Raw genomic sequence first — 18,963 nt, forward strand, 5'->3', positions numbered from 1 at the left:
CGTACAATTCAGAAATTTTAAAACCCCAAAATGCTTTCAACTGAAGCCAGGAAAATATTAGCAAGGCCTTACATTTCTAGCTACGTAGTGAAATTAATTCAAGCCATCCTTTTGGTTGGCCTGATAAGCTGTTGTATCTTAAGCAGAACTGTTTCGCTTCGACTTGAGGTAAATTATTTACCATTTCAATTATTTTTTCTTTTTAAACTATATTTAAAATATAAAAATGTATTCAAGCCCATTACTTTACCGGTTGACTGGTTTCTTCGGACGCTCGACCAACCGTTGAAATTCAGAAGCTCTGTAGCCTTGGGCTGCTACCGGCGAGCTAAGGTCAAGAGCAGCACAAGGTGCTTGGCTAACTCGCTTCTTTCTTAGTATTCACTCCACACTGTTTAAAACTTGTTTCTGTTTGTGTTAACTGTCAGGGTATAAAAAAAAAATTACGTGAAAATTATGCAGTTTTGTTCACTTCCAAAGTGCTGGCGTCGAAATATCTGTATGCCTTATTCCAGGCCCGTAAGATCCTCAATATTGGACGTTAGTCGCTACCATGGTTACGACTGACTAAAATCTCGGTTATTGTGCAACAGAAGTGACACTAATTGCTGAAACGTGCGGTCATGTAACATTTTGATTTTCATAGCAGTTTATTTAACTCAATTGAAGCCAACTGTTTTACATTCTTAAACAGAGTTATCTTCATTACAACAGTTGCTACAATGGGGGCAGCAGACTGACTAGTTACTGCCGTTAATTGAAAAGACCAGACAATTTAGGCTAAAAAGCAATGCCAATGAGTTACGCAATAAAGAATCTGTACTTCAATGTTGACATCCCCAATGTCTACAAGTCAGCATGCTTTTATTAACTGTAGGCTAAATTGTGCGGCTCAGTAAGAGATGTGAGCACAAAAGCTCGAACATGTGAGGTCTCACATGACACTGGGCTGTGGAGACAGCAAAAGGTCACTCTCAGAAGAAAAAGCTAATGTGAGTGAGGATCATTGCTGTGGTTATCTTTTTTATTGAAGTGCATCAGTGAATGTATTTGTGTTGGGAAAAAATGAGAAACCAACATCAAGTCAGAGTCACATTGTTATTAGGAGGCATGATCATGAAATGTAAAGTGCAAAGAGAAATACAGAAACATTATAACTTCAGAAACCATGAAGGAAAAAAGAAAAGGTTCATCATTTTAAACATGGGTTTTTACACCATAAACAGTCACTTATATATTTACATTTTTACAATTGCATTATTTTCAGTGTAATTAATTACATCAGTCGTAAAATGTTTATTTTTAAAAAACAACCTTTTTTACAAATATAATCTAAAAGCATATATTTATAACATGTTTAGTGCTTGATATAAGGGAAGCACATTAAAGGAGTCCTCTCCCAACAACAGAATTTCAGTGGAAATATAAAAATATCCATCTTCATGATATTCATCAGTTAAATAAGTCCAGAGCAGGATGTCCTTTTTGGGGATCTATCTTTAGTGCTATGACCAAAATTAACTCCAAGAATTGTTTTTCAGGAGTTTGTTATTTTGCACAGTATTAAAGGTGATTTTTAACTTGCAACATTACAGTACAACATTACCTGCTTTCACATAGTCAGGTCATTAATGCAAAGAGTCATTAATACTACGTCTGCATATAAAAAATGCTACGCAAAAAATCACAAAGTGCAAAATCAGCCCGACAGTTTTGGTAAACGAGTACAAACCAATGCAGCTGTACAATGTCCTGAAAATCTATGACACAAGTTTATGCGGTTTTATGAACTCTGGAGGTAAAAAGGTCTTCAGTCCTATCATTTGCCTCTCTGTGGTGTTTTGTTTGATTTGCTGAGGATCTTCATGAGGTTTTTGGACATATAGTACGGCTTCTCTTGAGATCCGTCATTTCGTTCCAAGTCCTCCACTGTGAGGTGAGAGTTGGAAGAGAAATTTCAAAGTTCTGCCACATGCTTTTATTTAAAAAAAAAACAGTCGGTAATCTTTAAGATTTACTCACAGAAACAGAGGAAGAGTGTATCCACACACATGTTGTATACACTGAAGAATCCATGAGCGACGAGGTAGCTACCAACTACCACTGTCTAAGATAGAGAGGAACAAGGAAAATCAGACAAGACTTTAAAAAAGTATGTTAGGAAATGACTCACAACTTACAGATACAGAGCAGCTTGTTACTTACAATGATCGGCATCCAGTAGTAGTTGAGGGTTTCTGAGCGGAAGGTGTCACCTGGCACTAATATTCTCCCAGAGAAGAAGAAGAAAGACAAAACACCTGGAAGTATTTGATAATAGTAGTTAATATATTTTTGACCATTTGTTTCTGTTTCACTTTTTTTGTATTTAGTTGGTAGTAAAAACATTTAACCGATGAAGAGCAATGACTCTTTTCCCTAAAGAAGTGGTGGCAACCAAAAACAGAGCAAAATGGACATCAGATCTATTGATGTCTTCCTACACCATCCTTACCTACTCCACCAACCACCAGCAGTTTCCCAAAGAACAACAGCAGATCTGTCACTTTATCCAGCACCACCACCCTGAGGAGGATGGAGAAATTAGACGCTGTTCAGTATGACTTTCAATCACATGTAAACACTCACATGCCATGGACACAACAGACAACATGAGACTACTAATAAATCGTTTAAAAAAAAGAGGGCTTCAGGGCAAACCTTATCACATTCCTCATGAGCAGCTTGAATGCATTTTTGGCTGAGACGCAGAAGTTTTTCCCATAAACAGCAATCTAAAACAGAATATAAAGTAACAGGAATAAAATGAAACATTTGGCCTCAAGATGCTTTTGTTATGTAATCAGAGAAAAATTAAATAATAAAAGCAAATCATTTTTTTTCTCTTGTGACTGCGCCATAATTTAAAAACATGAGCTGCTCAAACATGATTTATAACAGTAGTGACCAGAAAGATAAAAACAGTGTTTGCTCACCATGATGTAAGCGTTCCTGTTAAGAAACTTTATGAACTTCTCCAGACACCAGAAGCAGCACTTCAGGCAGCACAGGATAAAACGAGCCACCGCATTCTGAGACGCTACGGACAAAACAATGAAACATCACATTTCAGGCTGCTTAATTTTTAACGGTCACTTATGAAGACAGATATACATGTGCATAGCTTCATAACTTTACTATTCATCCATTCATGCAAGTACTTGGGAAATGTGTCATCAATTTTTTACTACCTTAAAAAAGTCATATTAATATAGGAGCAATGTGAGTGTATGCCACTCTTACATCTTGTTTTGTGGTCGATGTACTCCAGAATGATTCTCACAATCTGTACCAGGGTCAGGATTAAAGCACCAAATGCCAAAGAGCCCACATGATATCTGAAACAATAAGAAAAAAAGGACAAAGGGGTTATTTCTAAATCTTAAAACAAAGTGAATCCCAAGGGTTGTTAAAATGCTTGATTCTGCTCTCAGGACTGTTGTTTGAAGGGACAAAAGCGCCCTCTAGCAGACAGAAAGAGAACTGCAGCCTGTATTGGTAAGCTGAGGTTTATGCTTTAACCAAAACCTTGTGTGTTTTGGTTCAACAAGGGTGTGCAAAAAGTATTTGGATATTTTATTTTATATTTATCAGAAGCTTAATCACCTGAGAGCGCGCAGAAAGCTGGCAGACAGAGGAAACATGGGGATATCTCCTGGTTTGTTGAAGGCCCAGTAGTAAGAGGCAAAGGCCCCAGCCAGTGTACACTGTCCCAAGGCGATGACAAAGTTAGCACACCAGAGAAAAGCCACAGCGTTGTAGATCTGCAGGTTGAAGAGGTTCTGCTGGAAAAGGCCCTCGTCGTTGTATTTGATGAAAATGCAGCTGGCTGAGGGGCATTGTGGGTAAGACGACGCAGTGAAGTTCTGAAATGACAAGTACACTGGCGTGAGAAACTTTGAAGGCATATGCAGGGAGTTTTAAAGCACAGGGGGGCAAAATTCCTCTTTTCTCTCACCCGTGGATCACAGTCCTCTGTACCATTGAGGCTCTTACAGTCATTCGTTGTGGCATTGAGTGACACCACTCTGTAGATGGGGTCTCCTGAAGTAGCCAAATATCTACACACATCAGTTAAAGATGGACCGAAACAGAGATGGTAGATTTAAAAAACAAACACAGAACGGATTACAGTCAAAAAAAAAAAGCGTATAGACTTGTAAAAATGGGATTAAAAGGATACAAAGCAGTGGCACCCCAGTACGCAACACACACCAGCAGGAGCACAAAGGTGACCAGAGGGTAGAGCATGGAGGACATCATGTGACTGACTGCCCTGTGGAAAATGATCACACACATCATCAGCTGCTAAAGCCATATGGTGGCCTCACAGTAAGATGCACATTTGTAGAGACTGTGGTTTAGAAAATATGACTCACTTGCTGGATTCCTGGATGAGTGCGATGGCGATGAGTATTCGTGTCCGCAGGAAGATGAGGGTCAGAAGGAGGATCGCCTCAGCTATACATATGATGATCACTGCAAGATGAGGAGAATTAAGTGTGACGTTGTTGTATCTTAATAGTGAGATTTCTGATTTCTTTTACTTCAGAGTTCTCATTTTTTTCGTGTTTTTATGGCAGTATTTACATTTTTCTGGAATGGTTTGATCGTTTGCTTGTTATGATCAAGCAGCAACCTTCGGTCAAAGAATATGAGACAATGTGGAAGTTAAGGATGGGTGCCTTTCACATTTGAAGCAATATGGTACCAATGCCCAGTACCTGGCAATCAGCACTGGTACTCAACAGTACCAATTTTAGGTACTTTTTTGTGTTTATGTAGTAAAAAATATCAATTTGTTTAATGAAAGAATATTAAAAAAATCAATTTAACATATATTCCTCATTATATAATCTTACAATGCTGTGTTCATGTTCAGCATGGAAAATTGCCTACTCTTCAAGTCCCTCACAGTCACAAGGATGCATTTAGGTACCTAAACATGGTACCTTTTGGCTTTACGGGAATGAGTACCAGGTACTTTTGACAGAATTCAGTTGGTACCTATAAAAGTGCCTAATTCGGTACCCATCCCTGGCTGAAGTGCTAAAATCTGCTGTTTCTTGAGTGTCCGCTTGAAGCTGGCGCCGGAAGTAACGGAAGTCACATACACACCAAGCCAAAAAAAGCCATTTTCAAAGCAGAAATAAACCTAATTACAGCCTGGTTAAAAAAACGTTTCCTGTCTGAATCTCTAATTTTATTATTGGCACACACTGTACGGGGGGTGAAATGTTTTCTAACTCAGCAGTTCAGAGGATATTAAGATTATGAGCTCGCCCATTTAGAGGCACAGCTCAAGGTCACGTGACTGATTGGCGCCCTATAGCTGTACACAAAGCCTTTGCCACTACCAATACGGCCGCGACAGCCGGTGTGCTTCATTTTCTGTTTCAGAAACAGACGGGTGACGTCAGAGAGACTACGTCCATGTTTTATACAGTCTATGGCTATGATCCACTCTTGACAATAAGACATGGATTTATCGCTATTTTCTTCCCCACAGCCCTCTGTACCAGTCTTTGCCTGAGTAAAAGGTGCTTGCCTGAAAGAACACCATATTGTGTTTGACATGTATATAACTGTCTTTGCAAAATGATAAATCAGACTCACAGAAGGCCAGCCAGGTTTCTTGGACTTGCAGGTAAACATTAAAATTTGTTGTGAAGCCGATGTCGGTGATGGAAGCAGAGATTTGTTTGTAGTTGTCGTACTCCCAGTAGCAGTGCCAAATCCCTACAGAAGAAACAGTCCAACAAGTCAGCAACCAGTAAAGACAACTTTAGACTCCACTTGGTTGTAAGAGGAGGTTATTCCCGAACAGGATCAGAACTGTTTACCGTATGCTCCTGCGCCCAGGAGGCCGAAGATGAGCACCCAGACCATGACTGGAGCAGTGAACCTGAGCAGTAGCAGGAACAGCATACTGACCACCATGACTATGACAAGACCACTGAGAGAGGGATCAAAGAGTAAAATATGGTCAAACACAATCCATTAAAAACAAAAATTACTTTAACATGCTTGGTCATTAAAACGAACAGTAATGTAATTTTCCTCTACACATCAAAACCATTCATCTATCTGATTCTCTGCCACTAGATGGCAGCGTGTATGTGGTGTTGTTCCACCAGGAAACTCACAGGAGGATCCACGGCCATGCCAACGCAAAGTCCTCAAAGATTCGGAGGCCGATCTCTCTGGCATTGAATCCATTTACAATGTCCCTAAAGAAGGCAAAGACAAAGACAAGCTGTACCGGTGACTGTTCAAAAAGGGAAGAATCTAAGCAGTACAGTGAGGAGGAAATAGAGACATCTAACCATGTGAATAACACAGAGAAGGGAAGGAGTGACAAAAAGCTACTCTACAAAGAAACCGAGCAACAATACCCATTTATGCAGACTCTGCTACTCCCTAATAAAAGCAATCTAAACAGCAAACTAACGCAAATGTGTAGAGCTAAAGAGAAATGCCTAAATGTGCTTCTAGACTAAAAGCTGTGACAAAAACTTGTGAAGATACTGACCCTGTGCTGGAGAATAAGAGGAGAAGATACATGGTTATTATAAAAACCAATTAAGTGCAAATACACCTGTGTGTTGTTGCAAAAAAACAAAGAATACATGGCTGATGTGTAGACAATGGCATGGAGAAAAATCCAAAGTTTCAGTCAGAAGGATAATAACAATGATAATAACCTGGATATTTGTTTTATTTTTAATTCTTACCCTGTGCCATTCTTAATAGTGGTGATTGTGTCATTTAGTGAGCCGTATAATCCAGGGACGTTTTCAAACGAGGTAGGAATATCATCCAGTTTTCCAAAATCTGGCAGACATCTTCCCAACACTGACAGCAAAGACAGGTAGATGGTTAGAAACAGTTAAAGCCTCAGTGCCAATGTCTCATCACAGTTGGAGTTAAGATAGCTAGTGTCTGCTTTAGGCACAGTCTAAATTTGGTAGAAAGCATTCCCAGTTAAACCAGTTTACTCAGTAATTACACATCAGGCCGAATTAGCCAGCCCAAATAAAGTGGTTTGTTGAGTTGTTAGCGAGCTGGCAGATGATGTAGTGTTTGATTTGAGTGGTTCTCAGTATGAACTGATAATCAGGATACCAGATTCAGAATCAGGTCAAGCGCTATCAAAAACATGTCACGGGAAGAAGCAGTAACACTCACCAGAGATCGTGGGTGTGTGGAAATAAGGACACAGCTCCTTATCCACAATTTCTTGAACAGACTGGGGGAAAAAGGATGAAATACTCATTAGTTACATCTGAATACATCAAAGAGTCAAGGTTGTCTGCTGATTAACAACTGTTGCCGGTGGACACACAGCTTGTCACCATTACCTAACAATTATATAGAAATAATAATAATTATAATACTAATAAATATAGCTATGTGCCCACCTGCAACTTTTGTTGCCACTCACAGAAAGAAGCCCAAGAACAAAAAAAATATTTATCCCATGTACAATTTTTTGATGGGGGAGACTGGAGACTTGAAAGATTAAATAGTTATAAATATGTTTGGGGGGAAAATCATAAGAAATTTATAAAATTTGCCATTTTCCAGGACATTTTGCATTCACCATGTCTTTCGCCAGAAGGAGCAGGAAGCAGTTGTTATCATGTGACAGGAACCACTTGGAAACTGTTTTTTTATAAACCAAAATCTTTGTTTAAGTTGTCTACTAGCATATAAGTGGAAAAAGTTGCATTAGCAAAGCTGAGATTTTTTTTATTGTGAGTAGAAAATGACAGTGATACACTTCAGCAATAATTATTGTTGCTAGGCGCCGCCGTGTTGGCTATGACTGCCTTTTGCAGCAGCTCTCTCTTCTTTGTCCATTTCTTGTAATTTTTTTTTGTCTCTTTTTCGTCATCTTTTTATTTGGAGTGGATCATTACTTTGTATGGCTCATTTGCTGGTCATGGACACCAAACTTTTTGTGGCTTCAGTGATATTTTACTACCTTTCTCCTGTGTTTTTCTGGAGATCCTATATGTAACCATGGCTGCATTGTTTACATGTGAAATCAGCTGTTAGCAGCCTGTAGCATGTCAATGCTAACTGGTGTCAGGCCTGATGTCTTCCCACAAGGTGAGAACGACGTGCTGATTCTCAGGTGTGCGCTAAAAAGTGACGACATGGACCTGTCCTTCCATCCATCGTTATTGGGAACGTAAGATCTATCTCCAATAAGATGGACGGGCTAGCTGTGCTAACCTAGCAACAGAGGGGATACTAGAGGGCAGAGTAGCATCGTGCTATTCACAGGCATGGCTAACGGAGCTAACATCAGACACCAACGCCATGTTGGAAGAGTTTCACCTGCTGTAAGCAGACATGAACTAGGAGACAGAGACTGAACTGACTGCTGAAGAAGCTCAGTCCTGGACCCTGTGGAGGTGGAGGCTGGCTGAACTGGAGAATGATGGACAAGCTGTCATTGTCTATTTTCTTATGGACCTTTTTGCACTTTCTATACACTTTCTTACTTTTGTTTTCTTGATTGCTGCTGTGACTTCAATTTCACTGTACTTGTTACAACGACAAAGTTCTATTCTATTCTATTGAAAGTGGGGCAAAACGGGTTATTATCTGCCAACAAAATATCTCCTGCTCCATTTTTGATGACTGTTTGGATCTTCTTGTTGTACTGAACATTGTATCCATTTGATTATTACTTCTTGACCTGTTACCTGTTAATATTATAGTTTTTCCTGTTGTATCCCAGTTTTCTCCAGCCAGGCTTTCCTACAATGATCTAGTATGTGTTTGATTTTATCCTTATTTGCTGTTTCGTTGTCTGTACCTCGTGACTGTTGTGACTGAAGGTCCTCCCTCAGTGTATTTTTTCAAGGATTTAAGTAAATAGAGGCACTAAATAAACCATTCGTAGACTTGGAACAACAGTAAAAGGATGTAGAAGAAGTGTGGCAGGATTGTTTACTTATTGTTTCGCAGAGAGAGAAGGAAAAATGAGCCAGTTGCTCTCAAATCTCTTCCAGGTGTTGATGAAACATTGCATTAATGTGAATGTCATAAGACCTGTGTCCTCTTGTCATTATTTCAAGTAGAAAAAGAAAACCAATAAGGAAGGGGAATTGGGAAACGCAGCTTTGCTGGAGGCTACTGCCAAAAGTGAAGGAAATACGACTGGAGTTAAAATGGACAGCAGAGTTTAACATGTTCTGGGTTGGGTTTAGAAAAAGGTTATGGTCTCTTTAACTCGTGGGTTAGAAGAAAAATGAAGAAGAAAAATGCACTGAGAATATTGTTTTCATTCCTCTATTAGTATATGATTTTTAAATAAGACAAAGTAAGTTTTGTAATGAGACTTACCATTGTAGTTTTAGCTAAGTCCAAGGAGGGCACACAGAGACTTTTTTGAAAAACGTCCACCGGCTTCTTTTGATAATCCAGAAAAAACACAGCCCCATAGTCAGTGGGACATTTCTCCACACAAATCTGAAGAATGAAGACAGATAATTACTTCAAGGACACTCAGAAAGTAGAGGAAACTTTAATCAGAGTTACCAAATCAAGCTGCTAAGTATACCTGAGTTGTAGGACACTGAAAACCGTTCAGAGCGGTCGCAATGACGTTGACAGATGTGGCACATTTGAGGATGTTAAAGTAGAATAAGTTTGGTTTGTCTCTGAGGGAAGGAAAAGTGAACAGATGAGTTGAAGTTATATTCCTTATATTTAGAGAATGTAAACAAACATAATGTGTACTGGCAGGAAGAATAACATTACTTGTTTTCTTGCGTGCCACAGAACCATCCTGTGGAGTTTTTTGGATACAGAACATGTTTGGGATCTCCGTAAAGCCAAGCTGATGGTTTGAAAAAAGTAAGACAGAGATTAGAAGAAATGATAACAACCAAACTTAAAAAAAAATTAAGTTTTAGATAGACCTACACCTACATTTACAAAGAAGAAAAAGTAAAGAAAAATTATCTGTTTTGTTGGGTTATTAAAAATAAAACATCTTCATAAAGAATAATTGGAATTACAGAACAATGTAATCACCAGAGATATCTCACTTCTCTTATTGTTGGAAAAGTAAAGGAACTTGTTTTTGTTTGGTTATTTCTGTGTTGTAACAATGCTGTTTGGCAACAAATCTACTGTTAGAAAGTTTCTTTTTAATGGAGCCACATTTGTAAGATGAGCAGCAGAGCTGTGGATGTTTTGCCAGATCTTCTCTGCCAATGCCTAACAGCTTATTCTGCTGTTGTTAGCGGTTATGTTTACATGCAGTCAGTAACCCTTTCATATTATTAGGAATACTAGCAATAACCAGGTTGCACAGGTCCCATGTGAACACCAATAAACCTTTTTATAAAACAGAATATGCCCATCTTCCAGTTTTTAAAAACCTGAAAATCACTCCTGGGTTACTTCTTTTCTCACTCGAATATTTGGTCATGGGAATGCTCGGTTTGCAAGAAATCTTCTGGCCTTTTGAGTACAGAAAGTCCACCGGGCTGTTGCTATGGATACAGTAGGAAGAAGCAGAAATGATGTGCATTGCGTCATGATGCTCTCCGTGCGTCAAGATGTCGTCCATGTACTGCTGATTTGATCAGGATACCATGCAAACAGGAATTACCCTGTTTGCTCACGCATGTAAACGGTTCAAGGTTTCAGCAACATGTAAATGACCGTGGCACACCAGCACACCAAAATAAAAGCCGCCAAGCCTTCAGAACCATGATCTTTTCTCCCCTAGATGTTTCAAATGTGAATTAAACTCTACAGGGCTCTTGTACGCTCTTGTACATGCGACCACAATTGCCTTGACCAAACTCACACTCATGGTAGGATCATATCGTGGTCAAAACCAGAGAGAGACAGAGCTCTGGTGGGTCTTTAGAGTTTAAAGTTCTCAGCTCTCTGCATCAGGCATGGCAGAAGTCCGCCCTGATGGGCACATAAGACACACAGTTACTGGAGAAATTAAATTTCGTGCTTACTTTTAGCATTAATCAGTGTTTACAGATACGTGTTATCATCTATCTCTATGCTATATGTATGGAATGATGCAAGTCACAAAAGTGCCCTCTGTCACTCTGTGTGGTTTATATTTTGATGACTGACGCTGTGAATCCAGTGGCGCATATTACGCACCAGCTGATCGTTAATCCTCCTGGCGCTCCTACAGACGAACGTGTTGCTACAGAGGAGTTTTTCTCCAGCTTTTGTTGAACAAACCTGAAAGCATGTCAGCTTTCATACCACTGTTACCAATATTACTGTGTGCCTCTGTGCAGGGGCGTGTCCAGACTTTCAGAATGGGGTGTAACGATGACGGCAGTGACATAAGTAGGGGTGGCCAGGATCTACATAATTACAAATAATCACCATTTATCTTCTTTAACTTTACTCTCTACTTTAACAACTATGAGTAACTTGAGTTGTATTCCAGTGAACGATTTTAGTTTAAAAATGTAGTATTTGCAGCCAGTCTAATAAGTTTAAAGTAGTTTTTAATAAAAAGACAGATATCTGTTTAGTTTCTAATGTTTTGGGTTTTGTGTTTACTCACAAATCCATTCTTTGTACGCCAGCTAGCTACTTCCTACATTTTACTGCTTATAGAGATTCACCCTCATCAACATACTTTTCAACATCCTTCAACAAGGAAAAAGTCAATTACATGGGGTACAATCAGCCGCTGCTTATCAGGCCTGTCTATTGACTCTAGATAAGAGCGATGAGCCAGAGTGTTGGAATGAGTTTGAGGTCAGGGTGTTTAAACAAGTGGAAAGTGCATATTTAGCTTAAGGATGGATGCAGATTATTCTTTATGTTCCCTTCCTGTTTTTTACAGTAGTTGATTTTATCTTTTCATTGTGAAAGAATTACATAGAGATTTTTAAGCCAAAAAAACAGAAGACAGTGACAAAGGAAAAAAAAGACTGAGACATAAGACCTCAGAGGCCTGCTTTGGCACTGTAAGGTTATGCTCACCTAACCCTCCAACTACGATGTAGCCAAGAATGACGGCCATAAACAGAATACAGCAGACTATATCGGTGCACCCTCTGATGAGAAAAAAAAGAAAACACAGAAAACTAGGTTAAAGAAAGCAGCTGACTGAGCTTTGTGTTGAACTTTAGCCTTAGGGGCAACAGAGGTGATTCAATCAGACAAAAGAGAGTCAGAGTCTGAAATGTGGGCTTTCACAAAGACAGTCAGGGATTAAAGGAGTCAGCTTCTAATGAAGACAAGGACTCACCTTTTCTTTATGGGTCCGTTGAAACTTGGGTCGAACTGAGCCGGTTCTCCTGAGAAAAGAAAACAGAAACACGGCAAAGCATTTAGTTTATTGTCGTAAATACCTTTTACACACAAACATCATCATCTAAGTTCCCGGTTTGTGTTTAGGAGGGCCATGCTAGCTTATTCCTTGCAACTGTAGTAGCACTGTAGTATGACAAAATGCTTGTTGGTCACTCTGCTTCAGTCAGTGTCGACTCTAAAAGGGAAGGCTGGTTGTTTTGGTAAGTTCCCAGTAAGGCTGCTTAATGAACGCTGAGTGTATTATCCATGATTTTACACCATTCTTACGCACTTAGAGGCATAGACTGTATATAGAGTGGACAGCGTGGCTCCGCCATTTATCATTCTACGGTTTTGAAGCCAAAATACCGCCGTCTCAGGCGCCACCATTGTAGCAGTTTGGAACCAGAGTCTGCACAGTAGAGACGATGAGGGATTCTGTGAGAATCTGAGTGGAGCTGGGTGACAAAAATGATAATTATTTTTTTTCTTTCAAGAGTCTAATCACTTCCTGACTCTTCTTCCCGACATATTTTACAATCCTCGAAAAGAAAACACGAGAACGGCAGCTGTCAATCATCATTAAACGTTACACAAAGCCTCGTTTTTAACCTCGTATAACTAATGAAAATGAAAATTTTCAGAAAAAAGAGGACTTGAACACAAGACAGCCAAATGGTATCTTCAAATCACCACAACAATCTGAGGTGAAAAACATTTCTACGAGGTGAAATAATTTTCTAAAGTTTGATCACAGCCCATCTGGAATGGCTGGAAAGCCGTATTTTTAAACCTATACTGTAGTCAGTCACCAGGGGGAGCAGTGTTTGTGGAGACCTCACTTCAAGCCGAGCAAGCGGACGTCCATTTTTTTACAGTCTATGCTTAGAGGTAGCTTAAGCTAGCCAACAAGCATTCTTTGAATTAACTAGCTTTAATCATTAACTGTAAACACAACTCTATGTTGTTGCATTGGGGAATTTGAAGTCAAACAGCACCAAAAAATGGCGCTGACATATTGTGCTGGAGGAGCTATGACGTGCACAGAGGCGATCTAGCTAGCAAAGCCGCGGGGTTTAAATTACAGCCCTTCAGCTAACCAAAATACTGAGGTAACTTACCAACAAAACAACACCAATTTTTCCTGTGCGGCTATTGTTCAATGTACTATATGGGAGGAGTCTGACTTTATATCACAGCTGGTCACCAGGGGGAGCTCTAAAAGTTATGACTTCACTTTGGAGGAGCTGTTGCTCTTACCGTTGTTTTGTACAGTACTGCTCTAATTTAACAATGAGAAAAAGTGCTTCAGGTACACCTTGAACTTTGGCTGTGACATATTTTTCCCCTGTTGGTTTTATCTTTTTTGTTTCCCTTGTTTGAGCTAGCTTGAAGCTATTCTTCATCCAATGACTTCTGACTCACAATAGTCCTTCCATGTATTTGTAACATTGTAATATAAAACCAAAAGAAACCATTATATTCAAGGTAATTGAGCTTTTAAACTGTCAGTCATCACACAAAACATCACAGACTGAACAACGGACAGTTTGTTAATGCCTCAGAGATTTTCAGAGGGAGGAACAGGCTGAAGATTCAAAATGTTAAATAAGAAGCAAACTAAAGTCAATTGCTGCTACTGCTATTGCAGGACGTGCTTTTACTGGTTGGTTACGGTGGTGTTTCATTTGTTGTAAGCACTCGTTAAAGTAAAGTTTGGATAGTGGGTGTCTGTAAAGAAACTTAAAACCAAAACATGCAGGACAAGTTCAGGAAGGGTCATTTATTTTGTAATGTCAAAAAGGCCCTTTGACCGTCTTGTGTTGTGAAAATAACAAAATAATGTTATTTTTCTCTCCTGAAGCTGAGACATTTGACCCGTTTGTGACTGTGTTTGATTTTCAATCATCGGTCATGTGTTGACCACGACTGTTTCCTGCATCCCTGTTTACACACTGGGCTTATCTGATGTATTGATAGAGACTCAGGTGTATTGACAGTCCGGGAGGCTTATAAAGCATCAGCCAACAATCCCTCCCTGGATGTAAATACCCATGACTCCTCAAACAGCCTCTAAAAACATCAAAGAATAGCATGGTGACAAAGGAGGCAAGGAGAAGTGTTGGAGCCGACACTTTGCTTATCCTGGCGTTGTAGTAACAACGTCTTTTTCAGTCATGTAAACACTTGAGCTTAGTTCCTGTTAGACTTTTACTGCTACGCTAATTGAGGAAGAAAAATATCATTTACTCACTTCCTGAAACTCAATTAGAGTTAGTCTAGAAAAAGCTTTTCTGATTTTGGTGGAGTTATACAGTCCAGTGCCTGCACTCAGGGTTGGAAATAAGTGACTTAAAAGAGATTTCTGCTGCAAATCATTGACCAGAAATTTTGTCAAAGCTGCAGAAAAAGACTAACTTTAATAACAAGCTGGTAAATATATATCTCTAATGTATGAAGCCAAGTGACAATAATTCACTCTGTCTATTGTTGTGTTGATTAATTCCTTGAATCATTGATCAATTTTAGGTCTGTTAACGGACATTACAGAGTAAAAAAATGTTGTCTAATTATGTCCACAGCACAGAAAAAAAGAAAAATCCAAAAAAAGACCAAATCAATGGAGGAGCAAATAAAGTAGAAAATAAAGTAGAAAATATTGAATTCTGAGATGTCAACATGAGCTGTGTCTAAATTTTCTTTTAATGTATTCAAATATTTACTCAGTTGGGTTTATTTGGGATTGTTATAATCCAATAAAATATAAAAAATGTTTTGAACTCTTTTTATTCTGGATTTGATTATTCAACTGTTAATCATCAGGAAAAATAGGGGGGATATGCTGCTTCCAGTTTATCCAATATAAAAATGACACTCTTATTTAACATTTTTGGACATTTAACTATGACAAACTATTCTTATTTTGTTGTCTTCTAGTCGGATAGATCAAGTATTCTAAAAAATATTTGATTTGAAAAATCATCATTAGAATTTTCAGTTATTACAGAAATCTCCACCATTTTGTTCATAAATGATGAATGATAAAAGTACGGAGGCCTTAGGTGGACACATCTCCGTGCATTTTACTTTTTATTTACTCACAGTTTTCCTGTGAGTTTTTCCTCTAGATTTTCACTACTTCTCATCCATGGGTCTCCTTGTAATTATGAGTTTTTTAAACTGCTTTTTTAAGATATTAATTTAATATTCTCATTTTATTCTCATTGTCATTTTCTGATGATTTTAAAATGAGATAAACAAGTCAAATCCTCGTGATATTCACTTGTTATCACAGAACACTGGAGTAAATGAGTGTATGATACATGTTTTCCACAACAAAAGAAATCTTTCCTCTGACATCTTTGATTTTAAAAGTGTTCAGGGGTTAAAGAACAGATCCAATAGCTACATAAATCACTTGACCGTAAGATGAAAAGGTTTTTCTTTTAATGATCTTTGCTTGGTGATTATGGCTCTTTCCACATAACTGGGAAAGTCCTGTGTTATCAGTTAATTGTGCTGTAAAATGTAAAATGTTTATTACAAAGTCCTTGAAACATCAATTTGATATTCTTTCAGTCAAAAACTACACACATACATATTCTTCATTTTTCCTGAATGACTGGAAAGTTTTTATTCACAGTGTAATCTGACACCCTCACTCCAGCCACAGTCCAGAGATGACCCTTGCATAACTCTTTGATTTTTTTCAAACATGTCACAGCTGACCTGTCTGGGGTTCAAAGTTTACAAACCTTAAAGCTTCCCTTGTTTTTTTACAAGGACATAAAAAGTGAAGAGGTCTTTTTATGTGTCTCACAGAGTCAGAGTGAGCTCTGTTTTGCCTGTTGTCACTCAGTCTTAACAGTCTTATCCAGCACAGCTGAAATCTGACACTCAGTCACAGCACTACAGAAAGCCAATGAACAGGTTCCTCTGTTCTGTCAGGTAATCACTGAAGAACGACTATTCTGACTATTTTACAAAGGTTTCAGTAAAGATTATATATTTGAATATGTTTTATTTTTGCATTTTCTTTCTTTGATCGAGTCTTGAAAGCTGTCTGTCTCACATCAGAACGAGTAGTTTTGACTATTTTCTCTCCAGCTTGAAGATTTGCATCCTGCATTCAGCAATGATGCAGCAGTGCCAGCGTGTTAACACACATTCAATCTTATTCAAATTACAGCCAGTAGACAAAACTCTGCCTCAGCTTCTGGTGGAGAGGACAATGGTTTAGCTGCACGGCCAACATGTCCACTCCTTTATACTAATCATATGACCACAGCATGCTGGTATTTACATGTTTGACTGAATATGCTCACTATCACAACCTTATTGCCCAGTCAGTTTGCATGAAAAACACAGAGGAGTTAAAAATATGTGGATCACCTTAGACACCTACCAAAAAATAATACTGACATCCTCTTGATGAAAGACTTGAAACAGTTATGTGAGTTTTTCCTGCTTAACAGGCTAAAATTATGGAGGATTATGAGGTCATAAACCTGACTCATGGCAGGAATGTTTTCAGTTGGAGCTACACAAACAAGTTCCCAGATCAGTCTTAACCAAAGAAAGATGAAACATCTCTGACCTTCTGCCAGCCTACCGTAACATCTAATGCCCCTTTTCTTTATTCAAATGTTATTCAAACATCCCCCAGCTGCCAGGGTCACAATATGCATCCACTCAGATACTTTTATCTCTAATCTTGGTCTTTGTGATCGCATATTAAGTAACTTATTTTTTTTGTTCCTCGTCATTCTCTCTCTGTGTTCCAGGAAATAACACTGAGACACTTCTTTCCTGTCACACTGTTACCTTTGTTATAGCACCTGGGAGTAACCAACCCATAAAAATGTGACATTTTTCCATCTGTCTTTTTCCTTATTGAGCCATACAGTCATTCATTAACTCAGAGAAAAGGACACAGGAAGGCTTTGAGTGCCTGGAAACAACAACACCCTTTTTTTTAGCTGTTTTAAAACACAAATCCTAAAGAAGATAAAAAAGGATATATTGTGTTTTATATCTCTTGAATGTATGGTGGCCCTAAAGGCGAAACGCAAAGGACACAAAAACAGGAAAAAATATATTTAAAAAAAACCCTAAAATTTTGTTAACTGAAAAAAGTTCACAAAATTAAAACAAAAATGTGGGATGATTTCATCTTTCATAAAATGCTTGTGCAGCTGACCTGAAGGGCCACCGTACTGACGGCCCATGTTCAGGGCAGAGCTGTGATGATAAGTTAACAAAAACTTACAGTTGACAAATACACTTAATAACATTCAGTTTGAAAAAATATTAATAAACATGCACTTAAAACAAAGAAAATACGAAAGTAAGTTACAAAAATGAAGGAAAAGTCTCAATATTACTTAATTTCCATCTTCACAAACAAATTCCTGATTCCATGTCAAGTGATAAAGTAACCAGGTTTATTTTGATGGACTTTTTTAACTTATGGAAACTATGTTCAACATCTTTTATTAGGTTATATATAACCTTGTAAGTGTTTTAATTATATTTTGTGGTGTTAAGTTATTTTAACAAACTTCAACAAGCTGCCAACAACTTTTCAAGCTTGATGTCTCATTAGCAGGAACTTGAAAGTTGGTTCTTAACAGGTAGCACCAGTCACTCTGAGCATCATCGCCAACACGTCTTTGTTTGAATAACATAACATTTAAACTACTGTATGCATGTTCAGCTGACAGTTTAATTAATATAAACACAGTGTTTACTTATAGAATGGTGTAAGTGAAAGATATGATCTAAGTTAGGATAACAACCCAATTCCTTCTCAGATTGGTGTTCTTTACTGACTTTTTAAAGACCTGAAGAAGTTTAGTCTTTTCACTTTGCAGAAATTAATTTTTTAATTTCATCTCCATACTTTCTGTTGACATTTCATTGAACTGGGTCATGTGTCCAGCACACTGTGGTTACAAATAAATGATGACACATATTGATAAGTTGCCGTAAACCATTAAACCTGGTTTATTGGTGGGAGCTGTCCTATTAACGAGGAGTGGTTATAAGCAGGAACTGTAAAGTTAACAACAATAAATCAAATAGAAAAATATTGAGAATACAGTAATGGCTTTTTAAATAGGTTACGTAAATTAATATCTACTGTTAAAATGCTTATACATTTCATTAACCAATATTGGTTGAAAACCCGTTTGTAAAACTCATTAATCAAACTAACCTCTCTTGCAAAGCTTAATTTGGAAAGAGCTTATCATACACTAAAATATTTCTTAACAAAGTATTAATAAGCTTGTTATGGAGCAGATCATCCAGTCTGAATTATGTTCCTTACAGCCCTTCATAGTTCGGGCTTAGTGAACCTTTTGAGGAAATAACGGGCGATATAAACTCACCATGCTCGGAGTCCGAATTTGTCTCCTTGTTTTTACCCATTTCCCGCCACAGCCGCCACCTTTTCCCGCTCCAGCAACCAAAACCAAACTCCTTTTGCTCAAACTAATCTAGAAACAAAACATAGAGCGGCCAAAATCGGGCTTGTTGTCCGAGCGAGTGCGGTAGCTAAGTTAGAGAAATCTTTCCTTCCTGCAGATGTAACTAAGCAGTGACGACACGAGC

The 18,963-nt window shown here is 38.3% G+C and overlaps 1 protein-coding gene across 1 annotated transcript; it reads right to left on the reverse strand.

Moving 5' to 3' along the window:
- Positions 1-1,379: 1,379 nt before the first annotated feature.
- Positions 1,380-18,914, reverse strand: slc44a4 (solute carrier family 44 member 4). Its single transcript, XM_074686707.1, has 22 exons — positions 18,741-18,914; positions 12,305-12,353; positions 12,037-12,110; positions 9,817-9,895; positions 9,617-9,716; positions 9,400-9,525; positions 7,228-7,288; positions 6,774-6,894; positions 6,186-6,269; positions 5,883-5,995; positions 5,656-5,778; positions 4,419-4,518; positions 4,223-4,315; positions 3,998-4,100; positions 3,646-3,905; positions 3,283-3,377; positions 2,976-3,079; positions 2,701-2,774; positions 2,495-2,565; positions 2,206-2,300; positions 2,023-2,107; positions 1,380-1,929 (listed from the first exon to the last, which is right to left on the reverse strand). The coding sequence occupies exons 1-22, from the start codon at positions 18,778-18,780 to the stop codon at positions 1,820-1,822; spliced, it is 2,160 nt and encodes a 719-aa protein (XP_074542808.1). The 5' UTR covers positions 18,781-18,914; the 3' UTR covers positions 1,380-1,819.
- Between the last annotated feature and the right edge of the window lie 49 nt (positions 18,915-18,963).

This window comes from Halichoeres trimaculatus, unplaced genomic scaffold (assembly GCF_033239565.1).
Source record: "Halichoeres trimaculatus isolate MK-OKI-2021-1 unplaced genomic scaffold, fHalTri1.1 fHalTri1_scaffold_14, whole genome shotgun sequence".
In the NCBI taxonomy this organism is placed as follows: Eukaryota; Metazoa; Chordata; class Actinopteri; order Labriformes; family Labridae; genus Halichoeres; species Halichoeres trimaculatus.